We start from the raw sequence: 27,429 nt of genomic DNA, 5'->3' as shown, positions 1-27,429 counted from the left end.
CAGAACAGAAACACTGCGGATTCAGCAGCAGCTGCGGGCAGTGGGTTCCAAGCTCCCCCGGGTCCTAAAGTCCACCCACACTGAGACAGGTTAAATGGGACAAGTGGGGGCAGTGCTGACTGGAAAAGGGGCGTCTGGGTGAATCTTGCTAAGAAAATTTTAAGCCAAATACAAAGTTACACACTCAACACAGTGTTAACAGCAACATGATCCGACTTAAAATGGCAGATGGCAGTCTCCTTCCTCGAGCTGATGAATTTTTAAGAAAATAGGCTTTATGGCAGGCCATTTGTAAGTCGGACATTCGTAACTCGGCAACACCCTGTACTTCTGACATCTCCCTACAACACACATAAAATGCTGGAGGAACTCAGCAGGCCAGGTAGCATCTATGGAAAAAAGTGCAGTCGATGTTTCAAGCCGAAACCCTTCAGCAGAACTGGAGAAAAAAGCTGAGGAATAGATTTGAAAGGTGGAGGGAGGAGAGAGAGAAAAACACCAGGCAATTGGTGAAACCTGAAGGGGGAGGGATGAAGTAAAGAGCTGGGAAGTTGATTGGTGAAAGGGACTGAAGGCCATGGAAGAAAGAAAGGCGGGGGGGGGGTGGGGGGGGGGAAGAAGGAACACCAGAGGGAGACTATGGACAGGTGAAGGGATAACATGACAGAGGGACAAGGGGATGGGAAATAGTGATGGGGAGTGGGGGGGGGGGGAGGCATTACTGGAAGCTTGAGAAATCAATTTTCATGCCATCAAGATGGAGGCTATCCAAATGGAATATAAGGTGGTGTTCCTCCAATCGAAGTACGGCCTTATTGCGACAGTGGAGAAGGCCACGGATGGACATATCAGAATGGAAATGGATAGTGGAATTAAAATGGATGGCCACTGGGAGATCCCACTTGTTCTGGTGGATGGAGCATAGGTGCTCAGCAAAGCAGTCTCTCAATCTACATCAGGTCTCACCGATATACAAGAGGCCACACGGGGAGCACCGAACACAGTAGGTGACCCCAATAGACTCACCGGTGAAGTGTCGCTGTTTGGGGCCCTGAATAGTAGTGAGGGAAGTGTAGGGGCAGGTGCAACACCTGTTCCACTATCCCCCTCATTCTTTACTCCAGTCACCTTAAAATTATGCCCCCTCATATTAGCCATTTCCACTTTGGGAAATAAGCCTCTGGCTATCCACTCGAACATTATGTTTTTCCAATGGCGTCTCATGCAAAAGAGGAAGCCAACACTGACCATATGGGTTTGATCTGGGTGTTTCCTTCCACAATCCAAAGACATACGTGATGGTGTTTTAATTCATTGCAGGCTTGTTCAGCTGGAAGGGCCTGTTACTATGTTATATCTCTAAATAATTAACTAACTAAATAAATATATACAGAGAAGGAGCTGAAGGATATAGGTGGCTCCCATTTTTTCAAACGTTCGCTTTACGACAGCTCACTCTTACGAAAGACCTGCATTAGTACCTGCTTTCGCTAACCAAGACGCCCACTTTAAATGTGTTTACAGAGAAAGACTACAATGACTGTGAAGCCTTGTGCGGGCAGTTGTTTGCGCATGCGTGGATGTGCGTAGGCGTGTACGTGTGTAGGTGTGTACGTGCATAGGTGTGTACGTGTGTAGGCATGTACGTGCGTAGGCGTGTAGGTGTGTACGTGCGTAGGCGTGTACGTGCATAGGAATGTGCACACGTGTGTACATTCCAATTTTTTTCTCTAAATCGATTTCAGCTCGCTGTCTTCCTGATTTTGATAAGTGAAACAATATTTCTACTTTATATAGGCTGTATATTCATCATATCATTCCTGCTTTTATTATATGTTAGTGTTATTTTAGGTTTTATGCGTTATTTGGTTTAATATGGTAGGTTACTTTTTGGGTCTGAGAACGCTCAAATATTTTTCCCATACAAATGAATGGTAATTGCTTCTTCACTTTACGACATTTCAGCTTATGAACCATTTCATAGGAACCCTCTACCTTCGGATAGTGGGGGAAAACTGTATTTCGACCGGCTGAGGGATGATGTTATACAGATATACAAGCAGCAGATGGACAACATTGTAGGGAAGAGTATGATCATACTCTTCGGTAGAAAGAATAAAGGCATCAGCTATCTTCTATATTGAATTGAATTTTGGTTTATTGTCATTTAGAAACCACAACTGCAATGTAGTTAAAAAATGAGACACCGTTCCTCCAGAATGATATCGCAAAAGCACTTGACAGTACAGACTACACCAGAAAATCCACATAACGTTTGGCAATCCCCAATCCAGAGTCTGGAGAGGCTGCTGAGTATTAATATCGTGCTACCATCTTAGTACTTTCCCCGGAAAGGAGCTCCAAACCCACCAGACAAAACAAGACTACCCAGACACACCAAGTCAGGAGACCAACTCTACCACCCAACAAACAAAAAACGAATGCTACAAGACCTACACAAAACCACATAGTTACATATAGTTATAGTTAACATATAGTTTCAACAGTGCAGACAATACCATGATTGATAAAAAAACAGACCATGGGCACTGTAAAAATAGTCCAAAGATGTTAAAAGACTATAAGTTCGAAAGAAACCACCACACAATTTCCACAAGTCCTCAGGGTCCCGACAGACTCGTCATCCCAAGCAGGCGGCAGAAGGGAATACCCCCACTATGGACTTCCATGGCGCCACCCGACTCAGCCTCGCAGACACAGCACACAGTGAAAGCTCCCCAACCGCAGCAGACACCGAGTCCTTCGAACATCCGAGCCTCCGACCGTCCCCTCCGGTACAGCCTCTCCGAGCACCATCTTCTGCTGAGTCCACTATGATGCCCCTGCCAACGGCCACCGGCAACGCGACACTGGGGACTGGAGGCCTGTTCTTCTCAGCAGAGACCCGTACCTCAAAACAGCAGCAGCAATGAAGAAGGCCTTCCAGGAGATTTCCAGATGTTCCTCCGTGCTCCCACGTCCGCTTTTCATCAGATTAGGATTGCGCACGGCACCCCGCTTGACTAATAACAGATATCAACTCCGGAGAGGCCGCTGCAAACTGCGTCGCGCCGCCATATGAGGACCAAATTCAGAAATCAGAGGTGCAAACAAACTTGGGAGTTCTCGTGCAGGATTCCCCAAAGGTTGTATTGGTGTGAAGGAAAGCAACTGCAATGTTAGCATTCATTTTGAGAGTATAAGTGCAAGGATGTCATGCTGAGGCTTTATAAGGCACTGGTCAGATCACACTTGGGAGTATTGTGAGCAGCTTTGTGCCCCATATTTGGTATCAGAGAAGGTCCAGAGGACGCTCGTGAGAATTATCCTGGGAATAAGAAGTTTAATGTATGAGGAGCATTTGCTGGCTTCAGGCCTGTACTGTCTGGAGTTTAGAAGAATGAAAGGGGGATCTCATTGAAACCAACGGAACACTGAAAAGCCTAGGCAGAGTGAAGTGGATGTTTCCAAAAATGAGTGAGTCTAGGCAAAGATTCAGAATACAAGGACGCCCCTTTAGAACAGAGATAAGGAGGGATTTCTTTAGCCAGAGGGTGGTGAACCTATGGAATTCATTGCCACAGATGTTGGAGGAGGCCAGGTTATTAGACCTATTTAAAGTGGAGGCTGATAGGTTCTTGATTATTAAGGGCATTAAAGGCTACAGGAGCAGAAGATTGGAGTTGACGGGGATAATAAATCAGCCATGATGGCATGGCAGAGCAGACTCGATGAGCTGAATGGCCTAATTCTGTCTTATAGTCTGGTGCGATGAGCAGAGAGCCATTTCGTTTGGCATGGATAAGGTGGGTCCATTGTTTTTGCTGTATGTTTATTAACACTGTGGATAAATTTGACATAAACAGCTCAAAAAGTTCCAGAGTCATGCAAACAATATCAGACTAGCCTTCTGTCAGACACAACTCCACTGACTTCAATGGGATTGAAAATCTGGATGGGTGGAGGCAGGTGATAGAACATCCAGTGCGGTACACTATCATTAACACTTTCATATCCTTACTTAAAGACATCAACCTTCACTGCTCAAGGGAAAAAAATCCCCAGCCTGTTCATTGATTGCACATTGATCTAACTCCAGTTCCGGAATCACTCTGTCTCTACCTTCTCCAGAGTGCCTAGATTTATTTATCATCAAAGCATACAGTGAAAAGTGTCATTTGTCTTAACAACCAACACAGCCAAGGATGTGCTGGGGACAGCCTGCAAGTGTTACCACACATTCTGATGCCAACGTAGCATGCCTACTGTACCACCATGACGGGAGCTAGACAAGCCTATGGCGTTCTTGATGACACATGAGATGGTGGACGCAGGGACCAGCAGCAAAAAACAAACTGCCTGAGAAACTCAGTAGGTCGGGCAGCATCTGTGGGGAGGGGTGAGGTGGGATTGTCAACATTTCAGATCAAGACCCTTTATCAGGGCTGAGATTAGAGAGGAGTGATAAGCAGTATAAAGAACCCTATTCATACTAGCTACCTTTCATCTCCACTCTCAGACTTGATGTTGGCTCTCAACCCAAAATGGTGACAATTCTTTCCCCACTCCACCCCCTCTGTTGGTGCTCGAGTCATAGAATTGTAAAGCAGACACAGGCCCTTCTGACAACCAAGATGGTCCATCCCAGCTGGTCATATTTGCTAGCATTTGGCCCATAACCTTCTAAACCTTTCCTATTCATGTATCTGACCACTGACTTTAACAAAGTTTTTAGTGTACCTGCCTCAACCACTCTCACTCATTCCATATAAATACCATCATCTATATTTTTTTTTAAAAGAAGTTGCTCCTCAAGATCTTATTAAATGTTTCCTCTCCCACCTTAAACATATGCCCTCTGGTTCCACAGGAAAAAGACTGTGTGCAGTCAATCTATTTATACCCCTCATGATTATATATGCCTCCATAAGATCACCTCTTAATAAAGTCATTGTCTGACCAACTTCTTTGTATAACTCAGTTCCTGAGTTGCAAATCTGAGACACCAGAGATTCTGCAGATGTGGGAAATCTTGAGCAACAGACACAAAATGGCGGGAGAACCCAGAGGGTCAGGCAGACTCTATGGAAGGACAATAGTCAACATTTCATGACAAGACCTTTCTTCAGGACTTTGCAATTCTTTACTGCACCCTTTCCAGTTTAAAGTTAAAGAGTAGCTTTACTTGTCACACACACACACTGAAGCAGACAGTGAAATGCACTGCTTTGCATCAATGACCAACACAGTCTGAGGATTGCGATGAGGGAAGCCCCCCAAGTGTGCCCACAGCTGACGAACCCTAAGCTTTGGAACGTGGGAGGAAACCAGAATCCCTGGAGAAAACCCACGTCATCACGGGGCGAACGTACAAACTCCTTACAGTCAGTGATGGGAATTGAGTCCCAATCGGTGATCGCTGGCGCTACAAAGCAACTGCATTAATCGCTGTGATACTGTGCCACCCATCTAAAGTGTTTCCTATAGTAGAGTTTATTTGTATACCCCTGATGACTGCATACCTACAGTCCTTGACTAAAATTAAGATTCCACCTTACCCAGCATAGCTTCTTCGGTGTCAGGAAGTGCAGGATGAGACACGAGGGTACCATCGAGGACAGCGGCCAGAGTGCTCAGGCATTTGCCGTAGATGCCATTGACCTTGGAGGTCGAATAGGTGCTGAATTGGCTCTGGTAGAACACGAGATACCTCTGCCATAGAGTGGTGTTGTTCGGGTGAAGAAAGACCACTTTCTTCCACTCATTCACCAGATCGGACGGCTCCCAAGATTCTTTACAGAGCTCCAGCCGGGCTACCTTCAGCTCTGCACAGTTGGGGTTGCTCTCGATAGCTCGCTCCAAAATGGCCAGCTTCTTCTCCAAGGTAATCCGGTGCGATCTCTTCCTCTTCTCAGATTCTGTGGCAGCGACGGTGAACGGACCTGGGCCTTGCATTAACTCATCCTGAGGGAGGGAGGGAAGGGAGGAAACTTCATGAGGAGATTCAGCAATGACACAGCACACTTAGACACAGAAAACATGGAGAAACCATTCAGTTGCAATTTGATCAGCACACTCTAACTTGCATTTTCCATGATACTGAAAGATCACCGCGGCAATAATCCTTTCCTTTCCAGTCCTGATGAAAGGTCTCAGCTCAAAATGTTATTCCTCTCCATAGATACTGCCTGACCTGCTGAGCTCCTCCAGCAATTTGCGTGTGTGTTGCCATGGCAATAATCTCACAAAGATTACATTGATGGAACATTACCGCATGGGAACGGTCCTTCAGCTCATTATGTCTGTACTGGCCATGAAGTAAAATTAAACTAAGGCTATCTGCCTGCACATGATCCTAATCCTTCCATTCCCTGCACATTCATGTACCTTCCCAAATTCCTCTTGAACAATACTATCCTGCATGCTTCAATCACACCCTGACACTATGTTCCAACACCTACCAATCTGTGTAAAAAAACTTGCCCTGCACATCTCCTTTAAAAACTTTCCCTCTCTCACCTTACGTTTACATTTCCACCCTACCTGTGCCTCTCATAACCATATAAACATCCATCAGGTCCTCCCTCGGCCTTCAGTGCTCCACAGAAAACAAGTTTATCTAACCTTTCCTTCTAACTGATTAGCATTTAAGACTTTTCCTTTTATTGCAACTATTTATTATCATTTGGGGATGTGTTCAGTACAATAAACCTTTCTGTTATTCAAGAACCGTATGCTTCCCTGGAGGCCTCTCACCTCACCAATTGCTTCTTGCCTTAGAACATAGAACACTGCAGCACAATAAAGGGCACTCAGCCCACAATATTGTGACGACCTTTTAACCTGCCCTGAGATCAATCTAACTCTTCCCTCCTACATGCTCTCCATTTTTCTATCATCCATGCGCCCATCTAAAAGTTTCTAACTTGCTCCTTATCACCACCTTCACTAACCCACCTTCCTCTGACATCCGCCCTATATTTTCCAATAATCACCTTAAAATTATGCCCCCTATTATTAATCATTAGCACCCTGCAAAAAATTCTGAGGTTATCCCCTTTATCTATGCATCTTATCATCTCCATCAAGTATCCTCTCATAACAGAAAACCCACAACTCGCTCAACCTTTCCGCATAAGTCATACTCTCTAATCTAGACAGCATCCTGGTAAATCTCCTCTACACCCTCTCTAAAGCTTCCACAATCTTCCTATAAAGAGGTGACTATAACCAAACACAATATTTCAAGTGCGGTCTAACAGGGTTTCTGTAGAGCTGCATCATTACCTCGTGGCTCTTGAACTCAATCTCCCGACTAATGAAAGCAAACACACCATATGCCTTAACAACCCTATCAACTTGCACAGCACTTTGAGGGGTCTAAGGATGTGGTCCCCAAGATTCCTCCACTCCTCCACACTGCTAAGAATCCTGACGTTAACTGCCTTCAATTCAACCTTCCAAAATGAATCACTTGTTCTTGCCTTCTGGAAAGTTGGTGAGTGTTGTGGAAGATGCAGAAAGGCAAGGGTTAAAATGGCGTGCTGACAGAACAGAGTGCAGACCCTGGGTAGTACCAAGCTGAACAAAAACCTCTGAGAGCCGAATTCCCCTTTGCATATGCTTTTCATATGGAAAGTTCTAAATAAAGTACATATATGTCACCATATACAACCCTGAGGTTCATTTTCTCGTGGGCATTCACAGTAAATACAAGAAGCACAATGGAATCAAAACAAAACCACACCCAACGGGACAAACAACCAATTTGCAAAAAAATAACAGATTGCAAATACAAAAGAAAAAAAGAAATAATAGTAATAATAAATATTGAGAACATGAGATGAAGTATTAAGGGATAATAACTGTTCCTGAAGCTAGTGGTGTGGGTCCTGAGGCTCCTGTACCTTCTTCCTGGTGGCAGCAGTGAGAAGGGAGCATGTCCTGGATGGTGGGGGTTCTTGATGATGGAAGAGTCAAGATGAGAAGCTGGACTGAGAGACGGTATGCAGACACAGTGCAGTCACCAGGCAGAAGGTGGCCCTTGAAAGCCAAATTCTCCTTTGTACAGCCTGGGAACCAAGATCAGCAGGCAGACCAAGACAAGATAAAGATGCAAGCAAAGGATTGTGAGGCAACATTTACTATTGGCAATTATTTTACTAATTCTCAAGTATTATTGGCTTTAATATGAGGATTTAATTGATTAACATTGAAAATACGGATTCCAACTGATTCTTAAATATGCAAATGATGGGATTCAGAAGTGCACTAAGTTTCTATGGGATCAATATCTGTATCCAACTAGTCAATTTCTGTATAAAAATGGCATTCCTCTATTCAAACTTCAGAAGAGCTTGGTGATAGAGGTCAAGCTGCTCTCCTTATGCACAAGTGAATGAAGTGTTTCCGGTTTAAGATGTAGCTGGTGAAGCCCAGCAACTACATATCAGTGGCAAGCAAAACAGAGAATACATCTAAATACCTTATTAAATTTATCCTGGTAAAATTTATGGTAAACAATCACCGCAAACAATGGAGAAGCGGGTGGAGGCAAGGAAGAATTGAGGGTTGAAGTGAGGGGAGATAAGGTTGAGTCAATGCAAGCAGAGGCAAGGAAGAGTTGAGATCCACCCACCTAAATCGAGCGCAAGGAAAGACCCAAGGTCTGATTGATTTGCAAAGGTCTGGTATGGACCAAAACCTGGTGACAGAGTCTAGACCGAGAGCATATCAAAGCAACAGGGCCCGGGTCTTAGAATGAGAAACAAGTGAAACGCTGGGCCAGATTGAAAAGGCAGAGTATTGGGACCAGAGGCAAAGATCAGGCCGGTTCTGTTTACCGTCTCCACACGGAACTGAGGCTGAGGCCTGCTCAGGCTGCTCTGTGTCTGTAGACTCACTTTCATCCTGAATGCTATTTGTTTACTTTTATTCTTTGCATGTGTTTTTTTCTCTATGCACATTGGGCGTTTTGGGTGTTTGATGGTCATTTTTTAATGATTTCTTTTGGGTTTCTTTATTTTATGGCTACCTGTCAGGAAACAAATCTCAAGATTGTATAACGTATACATACTTCGATAATAAATGTACTTTGAAATTTGTGATTGAGGAACACGTGTAAGTTGTGAGAGTAGTTAATCGGCACAGACAGAGGGGGAAAGAGTGCAAGTAACTGAGCCAATGACCCTTCCAGCAAGGAGATCATAGAATGTGCACTAATAACCAGCTGCACAAGGGCAAAGTATACTTCTTCCTGCAATGTTATAAATGTATAAAGGAATACAACTGGGCAAAGTCCTTGAGATGAGTTGATACATATATCATTTTGATTCTGAAGGAGCTTTCTTGCAGTTTAAAGCCAGATCTGGACCATTCTGTTTTGATGCATTCAATCTAAACTGCTTGTGCTCCTGCAGATGAAGCCAAAGGCAAGAAGCCAGAGACAGTGGAATGAGACTTCTCCCCCCGGCCCCAACGTGCCTGGAAAATGAAGCGCGGGGATAACTCTTAAAATTCTACAAAGTTGCTGTCTCCAGTAGCTAAGTCAGCATAGGGCTCCTCCTGCATTTTATGTGTGGTGCTCGGATTTCTGGCATCTGAAGACTTTCTCTTATTTGTGAACTAAATTGTGTTGCCCCAACCCTTGTACCTGTTGGATTGAGGTGCGGAATTGCTATTTTTCGTGTAGTATAACTTTCCTACTTGTATTTTCTATTTGGCACCATATCAGTTCGACTGCGGGAAAATGGCAAGGGCGGATGCGGCTGATCAACTGGGCTTGCTACGCACAGAGGATTTTCTCTTTTCACGCGCACTTTTGAGTGCATGTCTTTCATCTCAGCGGGCCCAGATCCTCACACTCACGCTGTAAGTTGCTCTGTGTGTAGGTTACTAACATGATTCAGTAAAAATGTTTAATCATACTACTCCATTGTCATTCTTGCTCCATGCATACGTAACATATATAATCGGCTATATCCACGTAACACACACAAAATGCTGGGGGAACTCAGCAGGCCAGGCACCATCTATGGAAAAAAGTACAGTTGTGTCGGCCCAAAACGTCGATTCTCTGTGCATCACCATCAGGAATCAGTGTGCTTCCTATTATTCAAGCACATTTTTACAAGGATTACCCCTCAATAATAATGATCAGTTAGACACAGCGGGAATCTATATTTACTGACAAGTGCCTTTATTGGATCAGCTAACAATCCATGAACTTACACAGCTAAATAACTGTCTGCACGCCCACTAGTTTTCCCTGACACACCATGAACAGTCAAAGCAGAGGAAAGGTATTATCTGGGAAAAGGTTAAACACAAGAAAATCTGCAGGGGCTGGAAGTCCAAAGCAACACTCACAAAATGCTAGAAGAACTCAGCAGGTCTAGCAGCATCCATGGAAAAGAGTGAAAAGCCGACGTTTCATGCTGAGACTCTTCTTCAGGACTGGAAAGGAAGGGGGAAGATGCCTTAATTAAAAGGTGGGGGAGGGAAAGAGGCTAGCTGGAAGGTGGGTGGGTGGAAAAGGCCAAGGGCAAGAGAAGGAAGAATCAGATAGGAGAGGAGAGTGGACCATAGGAGAAAGGGAAGGAGATTGCAGGTGAGAAGAAGTGAAAGTTTATAGTGGGGAATAAAGAAGGGGGGGGGGTTGTTAATTGAAAGGAGAAATTGACATTCGTGTCATCAGGTTGGAGGGTACTTATACAGAATATCATACTGACCAGTTACTTTCCTTGATCCCATTGTAACCTCCATGTTTTCTATGTGGAGTCATCCACTTTTGCGACTGCTGGTATCCACAGAGCTATCACTAACTGTACTTCTGAAATTCTCCATTCGTACTTATTTCCTTATCAGATCAATCTATGTGGTTTCAATTTGCTTGACTCAAGGTCATCTGACTGACCTGTGTCAGCTTCTCATTGGAAGTGGTCCAAGACTACAAACAGTATTGCTTTATGGCTCTCACTTCAGCCTTGTACCTTAGGCAAGTTCTTTCATTCTGTCCAACTCAAACCAGCCTAACCAGGTCAGCCAAACACCGGGCCCAAATGGCCAGATCACGGGCTGTTCCTTCCACATAATAACAGCTTCTTATCTGAGAATGGTCTCAAGTTTAGCAGATTATTAGCAGGAACTCCTTGTGTCCACGTTTAATTGCTCTGATTAAGTTATCCTAGAGCAAGAATCAGCTCACCAAACAATTCACAAAATGGTAACTGCAAGGACAGTCTCACAAAATGGCCACCTCCTCCATTCCTGTAACCACATAGCAAGAACAGCAACTTTTGCTCTGTATGTTTCCAAGGCCTTGTTGAATCTCTATTCATTAATTTATAGATCGTAGTTCATTCTGGCCATCACAAAGATATCCTTAATTCATTCCAACATCTCAACTGTGCTCTTAAGAACAGCAGTGTCCCGGAAATATTACTGGGTTAACTTTCTGTTACAACCAGTCATGGGGCCACTGTCGTCTGCCCAGGATTCTCAACAAGATTTAGGTTTAAGCTCACAGGTACAGACCCAGTGCCAGATATGAAGCAAATTTATGAAGCAAAGGTACTACAATGTTCAAGTAGAATTGAGATGAGCACAAGAAACACCATGGCATGGAAGGGTATGCGGTGAGTGCTGGAAAATATGATCCGACTTCCTAGGCGTGAATATCACCAACAGTCTATCTCGGTCCAACCATGAGGAGCAACTTCTTTAGTCAGAGGTTGGTAAATCTGTGGAATTCATTGCTGCAGACGACTGTGGAGACCAAGTCGTTGGGTATATTTAAAGCGGTGGTTGGTTGATACTTGATCAGTAAGTGCATCAAAGATTATTGGGAGAAGGCAGAAAAATGGGATGAGAGGAATAATAAATAAATTAGTCATGATGGAATAGCAGAACAGACTCAGTGGGCCAAATTCCACCTGTGTCTTATGGTCTTATGTTGACGTCATGGCCAAAAAACCTCACGAATGCCTCTACTTTCCAAGAAGGCTAAAGAAATTAGACATGTCCCTGTCAACCATTACCGATTTTTAATCACTGCACCTGTTATTGAAAGCAATCTGTTTGGATACATAACAGCTTGGTATGGCAACTACTCTGCATGTGATGGCAAGAAACCGTAGAGAGTTGTGGAGAAAGCTCAGCACTTCACAGGAACCAGCCTCCACTCCATGGTCTCTGTCTGACTTCTCACTTCCTCAGTAAAGAAGACAGCAAAATCAAAGACCCTACCCACGTCAGACATTCTTACTTCACTCCTCTCCCTTCAGACAAAACGTTCAAAAGGTTAAAAGCACATACTATCAGGCTCAAGGACAGCTCCTATCCCACTGTCATGACTTATGAATGGACCTTGTGTATACTAAGATGGACTCTTGGCCTCACAATCTACCTTGTAATGATCTTGCACTTTATTGTTTATCTGTACTGCACTTACAGAAACCTGAAGGCACACACTCAGTGACTCAGGAACAGCTTCTTCCCCTCCACCATCCGATTTCTAATTGAACCTATGAACACCACCTCACTTTTTTCAGATTTTAATTTAACTATTTCAAATACATCAATTATAGTATGTATATGTTCAATTTATTTTTTCTACATTTACCATGCATTGCACTAGTACATTGCATTGTACTGCTGCCATAAGTTAACAAATTTCACGACATATGTCGATGATATTAAACCTGATTCGGATTCTCAGTAGCTTTTGCAATTTATTCTGCATTTTATCTCAATGCACTGTGTAACGATTTGATCGGTATACACTATGCAAGACAAGCTTCTCACTGTATCTTGGTACATGTGACAATCATAAACCAATACCCACAGTACTTGCTGGCAATTAGACATGTTCACCTGCAAGGTCTTTTTCTATGCTGTACCCACCTGAAAATGAACAAATTCCATCCAGGTTTGGATATTACTGGGGACCTCTCTCAACAACTTGTTGTATCGTTCCACTTTGGCCATCATGGCAGAATTTATTTTCCTATCGTTGTCCAAGGGCGCACAGGTCTCCTGCTCCAGCTGGCCCTTCCCTTGTAGCCACAGTGTGGTGGAAGCATCGTAAATCCCAAGCGGATTGACCGAGGTGATGGCCCCTGAGAGCGTACTGTCACTCTCCTCCCAATCTGGAACAGGAATGAAAGATGCTAGAGCAACACAAGATTGATCTTGTAGACCACCTTCATGGTAAACGGGAACTGTGTCAGTGCTTAGGAGCTGAAGGCCGGATGGGCTGTAATATCGATCCTCCTTCTTCTTCTTCATCTTTTTCTTCTGTTGGTTTGAATCTTCCCAAATAATCCATTGCTTTTTGGGATCAAGACCAATACAGACATCCCCTTTCCTCTTGTACCTGTAATACACAACCATCATGTTTAACTATTTATTGATGAGCAAGTCTAATATACAAGTCCTGAATACAACAAGCAGTCCTGATGAACTGTCTTGGCAAAACACCGCCTGTTTATTCCCCTACATAGATTCTGCCTGACATGAAGAATTCCTCCAGTATTTTGTATATTCCATAGCCTCATGCGTTCCCTCACCCATCAGCAGATCTTTGCACTAGACTATTTCTCTGAATTGATAAAATCCCAATGTGCATTACTGAATCATTAGCAACCATGCCTCAGACCACAAGACTAAAAGACATTGGAGAAATAGGCCATTTACTCCATCAAGTTTGCTCAGCTCACGGCAGGTTTATTTTCCCTCTCAACCCCAATTTCCTGCCTTCTCCCCATAACCTTTGTTGACCTTACTGATCAAAAACCTATTCATCTCCACTTTAATTATCCACAATGACTTGGTCTCCACAGCTGTGTGTGGCAATAAATTCCATAGATTCAGCACCTTCTGGCTAAAGAAATCCTTCGTCGTCTCTGTTCTGAAGGGACATTATTCTATTCTGAGACTGTGCCCTCTGGGTCTGACACTCTCCCACTACTGGAAACATCCGCTGCACATCTAGTCTATATAAGTCTTTCAATATTCGGTAGGTTTCAATGAGATCTTCCATCTTTCTTCTAAACTCCAGTAAGTACAGGCCCAGAGTCATCAAATGCTCCTCATATGTCAACACTTTCATTACCAGAATCATTTTCATAAACATCTTCTGGACCCTTTATCTATCTGGACTCAAAATTTTGGAATTTCCTTTCTATAACTCTTTCCAAGATACTCCTTAAAACAAGTAGGTAATCTTACAAGAGTCTGCGTTGAATCTAATTTGATTCTGTTGTTCAGTTCCTTGGGGAATTTTACAGGATTAAAGGCTCGTGTTACTGGGCAGTCACTGAGGTGTCTATTACAGATTTTCTGTCAGCATGGTCATTTACTGGGGTAAAGGTCACAGGGATGGTTGGGGGAGATGGGGAGGGTGGTTTGGCAGCAGTGAAACTGAATGTACAAGCTCCATGAAAGGAAATATTCCAACCCAAAGTTAACATGATAACATGGATCAAATTGTCTGTCAAGAAAAAGATAAAGATTTAAAGATTAGACTTACTTGTCCATCAAAACACACTGATGACGTCAATGACCAATACAGTCAAAGGCTGGACTGGGACAGCCTGCAAGTATCGCTAAACTTCTGGTGTCAACACAGAACGCTCACAACTTACTAACCCTAGCCTGTATGTCTTTGGGGCTGGAGAGTAAACAGAGGACCCATGTGGTTGCAGGGAGAATGTACAAACTCCTTACACACGGTGGTGAAATTGAAGAACAGCACTCGATAGCACAATGTTAAGCTAACTACTATGCTGCTGGAAAAGCCTATTTTTCAATAAATCACTGAATTCTACAGTGCAGGAGACTGCTCAATTTAACATGTCTGTTCCAGCTTTGGCCTTGAAAAATTAACAAATTTGTCTAACACCTCCTCTTTTTTTTCATTACACCAATTCATCCCTTTGAAGAATGTATCCAAGTCCATTTTAAAGATAACCTATAAATTATCTTCCACCACCCATTCCATAAATACATTCCAGTTAATCATTAGTCATTCTCCTTGAAGTAATGAAGGTTTCAAAGACCTAATAGAGGTGTTCAATATTGCAGCTTGAGAACCAAAAGTCATACATTGAGAGCAATGGGTAAAAGATGAAGAGATAGGTTGTGGGTGAGAGAACATGAGGAAAAATATTTTGTTGTACACACAGACAGTGGTTTGGATCTGGATCATCACCTGTTACTGAAACATTCAGTCAACCTCTTTCACAGAAAGTAACTGGAAGCAGAATAATTTGAAGAACTGCAGGCATGGATTCAATGGGCCAAGTGACCACCTCCTATGCCACAATGCTGATAACATGCTGTGTTCTGAAATTCTCCACATAATCCTTCTGCCAATTTTCATAAACAGTTACTCCCTGCTTATCAATGGAAATTGTTTCTCTTTAGTCACTAGAGAGCAATCTCAGCTTCTTCACTCCAAAAAAAGTCAACAGAAAGCTGCAGATAAAGCCCAGTGCATCACAGAGAGGAGAAGAAACTTATTTAGCCAGAGACTGGTGAAACTGACATGGCTGGCTATGGAGGCCAGGGAATTGGGTATATTTAAGGCAGAGGTCGATAGGCTCTTGATCAGCCAGGGCATGAGTGAGTTATGGAGAAAAGGCAGGAGACTAGAGCTGAGAGAGAAATGGATCAGCCATGATGAAATGGCAGAGCAGACTCAATGGGGCCAAATGGCCTAATTCTGCTCCTATTTCTAATGGTCTTATGGTCAGGCAAACCCCTCCCCATCATGGAGCACATTTACACGGAGCAGTGCCTTAAGAAAGCAATATCCATCATGAGAGACCCTCACCATCCAGTCCCTATCCTCTTCTCACTATCACCATCTGGCAGGAGGTACAGATGCCTTTAAGTCCCATACCACCAGGCTCAAGAAAAATTATTACTGTACAAATATTAATCTCCTGAATCAGCATGGATAACTTAATTCACCACTACTCCAAATTAATTCTACGACCCGCAGACTCACTTTCAAGGACTCTTTACAACTCATGTTCTCAGTAACACACACAAAATGCTGGAGGAACTCAACAGGTCAGAGTGCTACCTGATCTGCTGAATTCCTCCAGCCTTTTGTGTGTGTGTGTTACTCTGGATTTCCAGCATCTGCAGAATCTCTTGCGTTAACCATGGTCTTGGCATTCATTCTTTTAATTTGCACTTTGGTTGTTTGTCAGTCTTTATGTAAAGATTTTTTTAAACAAATGTTATTATATTTCTTCCCCCCGGTAAATGCCAGCAAGAAAATGAGTCTCAAGATAGCATATGGAAACACATACGTACATTGATAATAATTTACTTTGAACTTTCGAACTCTCCGCACAGATGACATCTTTCATCCTGTGTAATCATCTGGCTAAAGTTCCACGGCATCTTCCACAAAGGATTGACTGGAATCTGGAAAGACCAACTGCTGGGCAAGTGGGTTTGTCCTTTATACATATCCAGTTTAAAGCTCCGGCCTGTTGAATGACAACATAGCTCACTGATGCAGTAAGCACAGGCTGGCCTTGAAGCAACGACTACCTCGGAGGATTCCCCAACAGAGCAATTATAGGAAGGATGTGGAAGCTTTAGAGAGGGTACAAAGGAGATTTACCAGGATGCTGTCTGGATTAGAGAGCATGTCTCATGAGGAAAGGTTGAGTGAGCTAGCGCTTATCTCTTTGGAGAAAAGGAGGATGAGAGGTGACTTGATAGAGGTGTACAAAATGATAAGCATAGAACGAGTGGACAGCCAGACACTTTCCCAGAATGGAAATGGCTAAGAGGGCATAATTTTAAGGTGATTAGAGGAAAATACAGGGAGAAGGTCAAAGGTGCCCTGCCAGGGGTGGTGGTAGAGGCAGGTACATTAGGGACTTTTAAGAAACTGTCAGGTAGGCACATAGATGATAGAAAAATGGAGGGCTATGTAGGAAGGAAGGATTAGATTGATCTTAGAGTAGGCTAAAGGGTCAGCACAACATACTGGACCGAAGGGCCTGTACTGTGCTGTAGTGTTCTACGTTCTAAGAAACTGTATCTACCCTCTCAATTTCTTTAGAAAGATTTTAATCACTCCATATTAAATTCAGGAAGGAACAGCTGATAGGGATGCTCCTTCACAGCCCAACCCAGGTGTGTGGAATTTGCACATTCTCCCCGTGACCATCTGGGTTTCCTCTACGTGCTGCTCCCACGTGAGCTACGCGAGGGCAGATAGGTGAACTGGCCACTCACTGTAAATTGGCCCTGATGTGTGGGAATGTGGGGAGAATAAAATGGCACCAGTTAGGACTGGTGTAAATGGCTGCTTGATGGTCAACAAGGACTCAGTGGGCCAAAGGGCCTGAATTACTACTCACCATCACACTCCCTGTGCGTGTGGGTGAAGAAAGAGGCCTGTTTTTCTGTTGTTGTTTTGTTGTCTATTGTTGTGTTGTTCTGCTGAACACTATGGACATGCTACATTGTAACCAGAAGGTGTGGCAACATTTGCAGGCTGCCCCCAGCACATCCTTAGGTCGTGCTGGTTATTGACACAAATGACACATTTCACTGTATGCTTCAATGCAGACGTGATAAGTAAATGAGTCTGAAATCTGAAATCTAAAATCAAAGGATACAAGCCAAGTGGAGAGTGTGTGGAACACTCTGCCAGGGTGGTGGTAGATGCAAATACATTAGGGGATATTTACGAGTCTTTGATAGGCACATGGATGTTAGAAAAACGAATGGTTGTGTGGGAGGAAAGGGTTAGATTGACCTTGGAGTAGGTTAAAGGATTGGTACAACATTGTGGGCCGAAGGGCCATACTGTGCTGCACTGTTCTATGTTTATCCAACCTGTCTTCAGAATTCAAACCTATCAGTTTACACTGCACCTCGATCAAAGCCAATACGTTAGAGCAGGGCCCTGTAGGTTTAGTCATTTATTGCCAACTGCCAGCAGTGCTGCAGTCTGAACAAGCTGCAGCAGGGCAAAACCGAGACTCCAGAGCTTTATTTCTGAAGTGAAACTCCACCCTCCATTCAGATAATTGACGTGACAACTCTGTGTTGAACATCAGTGACCCGGACACTTCGCATTTACCACTATGTGAAAGCTGTCTACCCGCAGGGAGTAATGACAATTGTTGAGATGTTTCATCTCATGGCTAATTAAGTCTGCCTTTATGCCAAAACAATATTGACATAGGGCATTGTTTAGCAGTCAGCTGGAAGACAGCCCATGGGACACGGGAAGGCAGTCCATTAGCACGGACTGGATGCAAAGCGACTTACAAGAAAATGGATTTGTACAAAGTGGCGAGTGCTCTCTCTCCCACCCTTGGAATAATCTGTCATTGACACAAAGACCTGCCTCCCTCATCAAACCTTCAATTACAAAAAGATATTTGTTCTTGGGATCCGTGTACATTGAGCTGGCTGCAGTTATTGTGTAGCCCAGTGATTTCAGCTGCTTAGTGTTAATACAGGGGATGAGGGTGGTGGATAAATCAGATTTTATTGAAGGAAGTGGAACAAGATAATGCAGTGTAGCAGTGGAATCTCTCAACAATTGCCTAATAATTGCAAGTGAATTTTTATAAGGTACTGGAAAGTATCAAACAGTTAAAATGCAACTACAGAACAAATAGGCAACCAGCAATTGTGGAGAGTCTTGCCAACCTCAGTACTGATTTTTGCTTACATAGTGTCTTTAGCATGGGAAACTATCCAAAGGCTCTTCACAGGAAGGTAATCGAGCTAAAAGTGACACTGAGGCAAAAATCCAGAAACAGTCCAGAAGCTCGGTTGGAGGTCTTCTTCTTGCAATCACTTGAGTTGAGTATGATGTTCTTCTAGGGGGTTGTCTATAGGTGGGTCCTCAGGTGGCTGATCAAGAATCCACATAACTGGAATGTTAGGGTGCATTCCGTTAATGGAGAATGCCCGCGTGTGACTTTGATGCCAGCAGTCACATGATAATACATGTGATGTATTGTCATCTTCCACCAGCCCCACTGTTGAGATATTGGTTGGGTCACTCTTTGTATGGAACCTTTCTCTTAACGTTTACACCATGGGTGACCCTACCAGGGTCTAAACTCCAGACAGCACCGCCTTCAGGAACTCACCAACCTCTCCACCACAATAAGGTGGCGATCATCAGAGAAGAGGCAGAATTTAAATGGTATGCTTAGGAAGTGAGAAACTGCACTGCCTTAAAGAATAATTGGTAGTATTTCATAGAAACATAGAAAACCTACGGCACAATACAGGCCCTTCGGCCCACAAAGTTGTGCCGAACATGTCCCTACCTTAGAAATTACTAGGGTTACCCATAGCTCTTTATTTTTCTAAGCTCCATGTACCTATCCAAAAGTCTCTTAAAAGACCCTATCGTATCCGCCTCCACCACCATTGCCGGCAGCCCATTCCAGGTACTCACCACTCCCTGCGGAAAAAAAATTTTGCAGCTGGCTTTCAGAGAAAAGATAGAAGTGAGGCAACGTGACTAACTGGAGCTGGAGCGGGTGCAATAGACAAACGGTCCCAATCAACAGTGCCGCAGCCAAATCCAAATCCCAGAGAGTTCAAGCAAAAAAGATTAAAGATTAAGATTGACGATTCACTTTATATGTCACGTATACATTGCAACTTAGTGAAATGCACTGTTTGTGTCAACAACCAAAATAGTTCGAGGATGTGCTGGCAGCCCGCAAGTGTTGCCAGGCTTCTGATGCTAACACAGCGTGCCCAGAACTCACTAACCTTCACTCGGACTCGTACATTTTTAGAATATGGGTGGAAGCTGGAACACAAGGGGGAAATCCATGTGGTCACAGGGGGAACATACAAATTGAACATACAACTGGCACTGTAAAATATAACATTAACCACTATGCTACCAAGCTACCCAAACTAGATGGATATCTGGCAGAGAAAGGTATGCAACAGAAAGTATGGCAAGTGGCAGTTATCAACAACATAAAGAGAGCCTGTAGATGCTGGAAATACAGGGTGACACACACAAAATGCTGGAGGGATTCTGCAGGTCAGGCAACATCTATGGATGTTTCAGGCCAAGATCCTTCATCAGGGTAATTATCCGCTTCCAGTTCCATTCAAATGTTCTCTGCCAGTACAGTGCCATGCTCCCATTCAAAACACCTATTCCAAATGACACTTCACACTCAATGTCATAACTCAATCACAAGGGAAGTATCAACAAATCTCACAGCTTCTCTCATTACTAGTACCTTGCCAGATCTCCACGATAGAGCGACTTGTACTCCCAGTTGGCGGGATCAGGCTTTCTGTCGATGCAGAAGGTCTGTGCAGTCTGCTCTTGGAGGTCATCCAGCCACATGAATGTACCCACAGGCAAGTCACTACAGGCTTTATCCCTGCAAAATTACAGAATCTGATTGTATATCTATTCAACTGTGTATTTCAAATCTTGTATATTTCAATTCCTATGCAAAGGGACAGGTGGGTTCAATTCTGGTCGCCTCATGAAAGGAAGGATGTGGAAGCTTTGGATAGGAGATTTACCAGGAGACTGCCTGGATTAGACAGAATGTCTTTGAGGATTGATTGAGCGAGCTAGGACTTTTCTCTTTGGAGTGAAGGACGATGAAAGATGACTTGATAAAGGTGTACAAGATGCTAAGAGGTAGAGAGACGTTCTAGGACTCTACAACTTTTGTTGTTAGTATTATGTTACGTACTTATATTTTATTTGCATAGCTTATCTTCTTTCCTTTGTGCATTTATGTAGTTTTTCATTGATTCTATGATATTTCTCTGCTCTGCTGTGAATGCCTGCAAGAAAATGAATCGCAGAGTAGTATATGGTGACATACACATACTTTGATAATAAACTTGCTTTGAACTTTGAGATCTAGTGGGCAGTCAGAGATATTTCTCAGGACAGAAATGACTACTATGAGGGGATATAATTTTAAGGTGTTAGGAGGAGAGCACGGGGGGTGGGGGGAGATGTCAGAGCTAAGTTTTTAAACAGAGAGTGATGGGTGCGTGGAACAAGCTGCCCTGTGTGGTAGTATAAGATACATCAGGGACATTTTAGATAGGCAAATGCCTGAAAGAAAAATGGAAAGCTATGGGAAGTAAAGGGTTAGATTGATTTTGAAGTAGATTTAAAGGTCAGCACAACATTATGTGCTGAAAGGCCTGTACGGTGCAATACTGTTCTATGTTCTAAAGGAAGTGCTGTTCATTGATATGGTATCTTAATGCACAATCTCCTCACCTCTCGATGGGGAGCTCTTTCCCTTTATCCCAGAGGAGCTCGGGGTCTGTGTCGCTGCTGGAACGATAACTGTCTCTGTTTTTCTTTTTCTCCTTTTTGTGACGGCGATGTTTCTTCTTCTTTTTCTTCTTCCTGGCTGCAACATGCTCTTCACCACTGTCAAGAGATCCAGGGGACAACCTCCCAGATACTTCACGGTCTGAATGTACACTGAAAAAGAAGTTAGATAAGGAATCATTAATCACCTGCTAACTGCTAGTCAATCACTAGTTAAACCCATGCTATCACTGTTTTCCAGAACTAGCTTCTTCAAAGCCTTGCAACGTTCCCTCCCTTTCTTGGTCAAGATTAGAGGCAACATAGAATAGAATAGTACAGCACATTACAGGTCATAGTGTAGGAATAGAGGGGTAAGAGGGGAGCCAGAATGAGGACTGTTCTTCCCTCTTTTCTGAATCTCTCTTTTCCCTTTCCCCATTCTGGCTCTCCTCTTACCCCTTTCTCTTCTCACCTGCCTATCATCTCACTCTGGTGCCTCTCATCCTTCTACCCCTCCCATGGTCCACTCCTATCAGATTCCTCCTTCTTTAGCCCTTCACCTTTTCCACCTCCCAGCTTCTCACTTCATCCCCCATTCCCCACCTTGTCCATCACTAAATTCACCTATCACACACCAGCTTGAACTCCTTCCCCTCTCCCCAACTTTTTTTTAGTTTCTTCCCCATTCCTTTTCAGTCCTGATAAAGGGTCTTGGCCCAAAATGTTGACTCTTTATTCCTCTCCATGCATGCTGCCTTACCTGCTGAGTTCCTCTAGCATTTTGTGTAGTCACAGAGCAAAGGTAGACAGATATACTCCATATCTATCACTTCATGATCCTCACTGCAGTTTACATACTGCCAAAAGCCAACCAGCATTTATGGTCAAAATGACAATAAAAGTTGACTTGACTTGACTTGACTTGACTTGAAAACATGGAGAAACCTTCACAAACTCTCGCAGCCCTGATGATCCTGTGATTTCAGTCTCTGAGGCTGACGTGAGAGCATTCTGCAGGAGGGTGAACTGATGGAAAGCATCAGGTGGAGATGGGCTACCTGGCTGAGTACTAAAGACCTATGCTGGTCAACTGGCTGGCGTGTTCACCGATATCTTTAACCTCTTGCTACGGCAGTCTGAGGTACCCACCTCCTTCAAGCAAGCTTCAATTACATCGGTGCCTAAAAAGGACATGGTAACTTGCTTCAATGACTATCGTCCAGTAGCACTTACATCCACTGTGGTGAAATAATTTGAGAGACTGGCGATGAAACTTATCAACTCCTGCCTGAGAAGCCACTTGGATCTGCTCCAATTTGCTACCTCCTCAAATGGCCCACAGTGGATGCCAATTCACTCAACCCTGGAACATCTGGACAGCAAAGTTGCATACATCAGGATCGGATGCTCCTTATTGACTACAGCTCGGCATTCAACACTATCAGCCCCTCAAAACTATTCAATAAGCTTCAAGACCTTGGCCTCATTACCTCCTTCTGCAATTGGATCCTCAATTTCCTCACTTGCAGACCTCAATAGTCAGTTCAGGTTAGCAACATCTTCTCCACAAACCCTATCAGCACAGGGGCACCACAGGCTGTGTGCTTAGCCACTAGCTCTACTCACTTTGTACTTACGACTGTGAGGCTAAGCACAGCACCAATGCCATATTTAAGTTTGCTGATGACTCCACTGTCGTTGGCCAAATCAGCATATAGGAGGGGGATTGAAGATCTAGCTGAGTGGTGCCACAACAACAACCTCTCACTCAATTTCAGCAAGACCAAGAGGTTGAGTATTGACTTCAGGAGGTCCATGAGCCAATCTTCACTGGTGGATCAGAGGTGGAGAGGGTCAGCCACTTAAAATTCCTCTGTTACCACTTCAGAGGATGTCCTGGGCCCAGCATGTAGGTGCAATTATGAAGAAAGCACAGCAGTGCCTCTACTTCCATAGAAGTTTGCTAAGATTTGACATGACACTTAAGACTTGAACAAACTTAAAAATTGATGTCTGGTGGAGAGGATGTAGACTGGTTGCATCACTGCCTGGTATGGAAACACCAATGCCCTTGAACAGAAAATCCAAAAGGTAGTGGATACATCCATTCCACCACAAGTTAAGCCCTTCCCACCATTGAGCACATCCACACAGAACGCTGTCGCAGGAAAGCAGTATCCATCATCAGGATCCCCACCATCTCTTCTCGCTGCTGCCAATAGGAAGGTGGTACAGGGGCCTCAGGATCAGTTAGATTCAGGAATAATTAATAACCCTCAACCATCAGGCTGCTGAACCAGATAACTTCACTCAACTTCATTCACCTCAACATCAAACTGTTCCCACACTTATGGATTCACTTTCAAGGACTCTTCACATCACATTCTCGTTGCTTATTGCTTATTTAGTTTATTTTTCTCTTTAGTATTTGTACAGTTTTTCGTCTTTTGCACATTGGTTGCTTGGCTGTCCTGCTGGATGCAGTCCTTGATTGATTCTATTGTGTTTCTTGGAATTACTGTGTATGCCTGTTCAGGGTTGTATACATTGACATATATGTACTGACAGAGGGACAGATTAATGGACTGTTCAAAAGAGGAGCATTACATTCCTCTTATTGGTTATAGGAGCCCACTCAATGCTCCTACTATAGACAACTCAATATAGAAGCTTGTCAGACTGTTACTCAACTATTGAACCTTCCACCAATTCCAACTAATCTCCAATAGAAACCAAAGAAACGCAGGGACCACCATGAGCTGTCAGCAAAGTGCAACTGATCACAAAACATTGCACATTGAACAAGTATGGCTGATTATTCCAGAGGCAATCATATAGACACAAGGAATCAGTTGACCAACACACTCAGCCTTTGGAACACAAAGCAATGCAGTGGAAGGGAGGGATGTAAGAGGAATGTAAAAAAGGTACAATTCGAAGCTGCACCACCGATCAGGTACAATGTCCCAGCGGCACTTAGAGACGACATTCTGAGGTGAAATAGGTAGAGCTCAGGAATAAAAAAGGTCTTGAAGTTACACTGAAAGTCTCCCAAAAAACCGTAGGAGTAACAGACATGTAGCAGTTTATGGAAAGGTGTAAAAGCGATAGGACTGTTATTGTGGGTGACTTTGATTAACCCATATTGACGGGGCTCCCTTAGTATCAAAAGCTTAGATGAGGCAGAATTTTTTAAATGCATCCACTTGTCGTGAGGAACTGTAAGGAGATATCAGGACAATGTTGGAGAACTAACAAAACATGCTAAGTGCTTCTTCAAAGCTGTTCATTGAATCACCCCATTGACACTGGCCTTCATATTCCATATTGTCACTGCTGGACATACAATGAGGCACTACTCATTCAATACAACTTCTTGGCAAGGCCTCTTCCCTCTTCTCTTCTGCTGCTCATGGCTTAGTGATGCAGCTCAAAATACTGAGCCTGCAAAGACAGAACATTTACAAAGGGCCACGGTTGTTGGGGCTTAGGAGATATGATAAAAGCCAATTGACAGTTATAGCACAAAACCTGGCTTTATGAGGATAGTCTGAGCAATCTAGATCTTTTCTCTTTGGAGCGAAAGAGGATGAGAGGTGACAAGAAGCAGCGTTTGAGTGGACAGCCAGCACCTTATTCCCAGGGAGACAATGGCTAATACGAGAAGGCGTAATTTTTCAAGTCAAGTTAGGTTTATTGTCATTTAACGATATACAAGAATACCATCAAACAAGACTTTTCTCCATAACAAGGTGTAAAGCCCAGTAGTACACATAACACAAATATAACACATAATAACTTTGGGAAGTAAGAATAAAATCTACAAGCGAATTATGCATAAATAAATGCAGTACATTAATTAAATATTGTAAGGTACAGAATAAATTATCCAGTGACACTTCAAATGCGATGCAGCTGGGGGTTCAAGAGCCAAATGGCCTGAGGGAAGAAACTGTTTCCCATCCTGAATGTTCTTTTTTTAATGCATCGGAGCCTCCTGCCCGATGGTAGAAAGTCAAAGAGGAAGCTGGATGGATGGGTGGAATCCTTGATAATACTAAGGGCCCTGCGTACACAGCACTTCCAATAAATGTCCCCAGTGGATGTTAGGGAGACTCCCTTGATCCTTTCAGCCACTCTTAGTCTTTTGTTGGGACTGCTGGTCCGATACTCAGCTGCTCCCACACCAGATGGAGATGAACTTGTCAGGGTGCTCCGGTATGATCCCGTTAAGATGGAGGTGGAGGGGAGCTTCACTTGCCTCAATCCCCTTAGGAAGTGGAGGTGCTGCTGTGCCTTCTTGTTCAGGGAGGTGATAATGGGGGACCAGGTGAGGTCATCCACAATATGAACTCAAAGAGCACCTAACTCTCTCTGAGGAGGAGCCATGTATTCACATATAATCTATTTAAGGTGACTGGAGGAAAGTACGGGGGGTGGGGGGAAGATATCAGAGAAATAGAGAGCTATGCAGGAAGAATGGGCCAGATTAACATTGCAGTGGGTTAAGAGGTCGGCATAACATCATGAAGCAAAGGTCCTGCACGGTGTCATACCGTTCTATGCTTAATGGTCTATACTCTACACTGAACTTGGTTACACAGATAAAAATCAAACCAAAGAAGTACTTTATCAATTTATACCCCAAGGGCAATGACTGGGATTCACACCGCTTGACACATCCTATGACTTGAAGCAAAAGAATGGGCTGAAAGGGAACAACAACATAGGGAGTGGGTGAAGAGGAGAAAACGAATGGAGAGGTAGAGCGACGGAGGGTGTACCTTGCTTGTGGTGACCCCTGGACTGAGTCTGCTGCATCCCTCACGATGCGCTGGTGCAGTTGTAGGGCATCCTCAGTGCGGAAGCTGTGATTACTGAGCCAATCCAACCCTGCAGGCAGCAGAAATCAATGTTATTTAGCAGCTGAGCTTTTTAATATAAGGACTCATCAGATAAACTGACAGTAAATCACAGCAAATGCCATTAAAGTCATTCTTCACAGTCAAGGACAACATAATGTAAGTCAATGAAACCCTTGCTGATCACAGTGCCCTGTGTTGCTGCAGTGCTGACTGTCAAACTCCCACAGTAAGAGAAACCTTGGAAACGTGGATGGTGCAGTCTTCTAACTAGGACGTCACAGCTTCCCTGGCCTGGAGTAGCTTCAAAGATTTTGTTGAAAAGATGCAGTCTGGATCACAGATACCAAGAAGTCATCATATATAACATCTAACTTTAATAGCTCTTTGTATAATTCTTTTTTTTAATGTAATTCTTTATAATTATTGACTTGATTTGGTTGCATGTCCTGCCCTGACCAACACACCATAGGAAATTCCTAATTCAGTGGATTCCATTAATTGCCCCATCTGTTAATCGGAGCAGCTGCTTATTTGAGACAACTCTTCAATAACAAAAACTAATAGGGAAAATAGCCAGGATTCCTCCTTTTGTTGTTGGAACACAATGCCGCTTAATTGGGACAGGAGACTATTGATGAACAGTTTCTAACTGGAGTCCATCATAGATAGATAGATACTTTATTCATCCCCAAGGGGAAATTCAAACATTTTTCCAGTGTCCCATACATTTATGTGAACCTGTGTGGCTGTTAGACACAACACCATGCTTAGATCAGGTTTTAAATATCGTCACTTAGGTGCATTTGTGTTCAAAAGGAAGTGATCTTTGTCACTGATAGATGGGAAGAAATAAGCAGCAACTGTTTTACTCACTGCAGTTTCAAGCACTCAGGCTTAGCGATGCCAGAAACAATTTGTTACTCAGTTAAACAGCAGATGGTCTTTTTATACCTTTTTAACTATTTCCATGAAACTTCAGCTAATTAGGGCAGTCGCTTAATTGGGCCAAAATGTACTGGATCCAATGTGCCCCAATTTATCTGAACCCACAGTAAATATAAATGTACATGCCAAATTTGATCCTTGGTGTTTAGCTGCCCACACCGCTCTCTCTCTGTAACTGTAATACTGTACTTTATTCTGTATTCTGTAAACACGAGGGAATCTGCAGATGCTGGAAATTCAAACAACAACACACACAATATGCTGGTGGAACACAGCAGGCCAGGCAGCATCTAC

At 43.5% G+C, this 27,429-nt stretch overlaps 1 protein-coding gene across 3 annotated transcripts in view; it reads right to left on the bottom strand.

The window, feature by feature from the left end:
* nrde2 (NRDE-2, necessary for RNA interference, domain containing) overlaps positions 1 to 27,429 on the bottom strand; it is a 109,630-nt gene that overhangs the window by 75,828 nt on the left and 6,373 nt on the right. The window contains exons 2-6 of one of the 3 annotated variants that reach the window (XM_059961201.1): positions 26,110 to 26,218; positions 21,287 to 21,496; positions 20,271 to 20,417; positions 12,904 to 13,375; positions 5,559 to 5,964 (exon numbers count right to left, since the gene is read on the bottom strand). In XM_059961201.1, coding sequence (XP_059817184.1) covers positions 5,559 to 5,964; positions 12,904 to 13,375; positions 20,271 to 20,417; positions 21,287 to 21,496; positions 26,110 to 26,218 — 1,344 coding nt within the window. Of the gene's footprint in view, positions 1 to 5,558; positions 5,965 to 12,903; positions 13,376 to 16,326; positions 16,445 to 20,270; positions 20,418 to 21,286; positions 21,497 to 26,109; positions 26,219 to 27,429 lie in introns of those variants that run through there. The other 2 variants (XM_059961209.1, XM_059961216.1) reach the window with 2 other exon arrangements.

The sequence above is a fragment of the Hypanus sabinus genome, chromosome 2, assembly GCF_030144855.1.
Source record: "Hypanus sabinus isolate sHypSab1 chromosome 2, sHypSab1.hap1, whole genome shotgun sequence".
Classification (NCBI taxonomy): Eukaryota; Metazoa; Chordata; class Chondrichthyes; order Myliobatiformes; family Dasyatidae; genus Hypanus; species Hypanus sabinus.
Note: the sequence above shows the minus strand (reverse complement) of the source record. Positions and strands in the feature narration are given on the sequence as shown.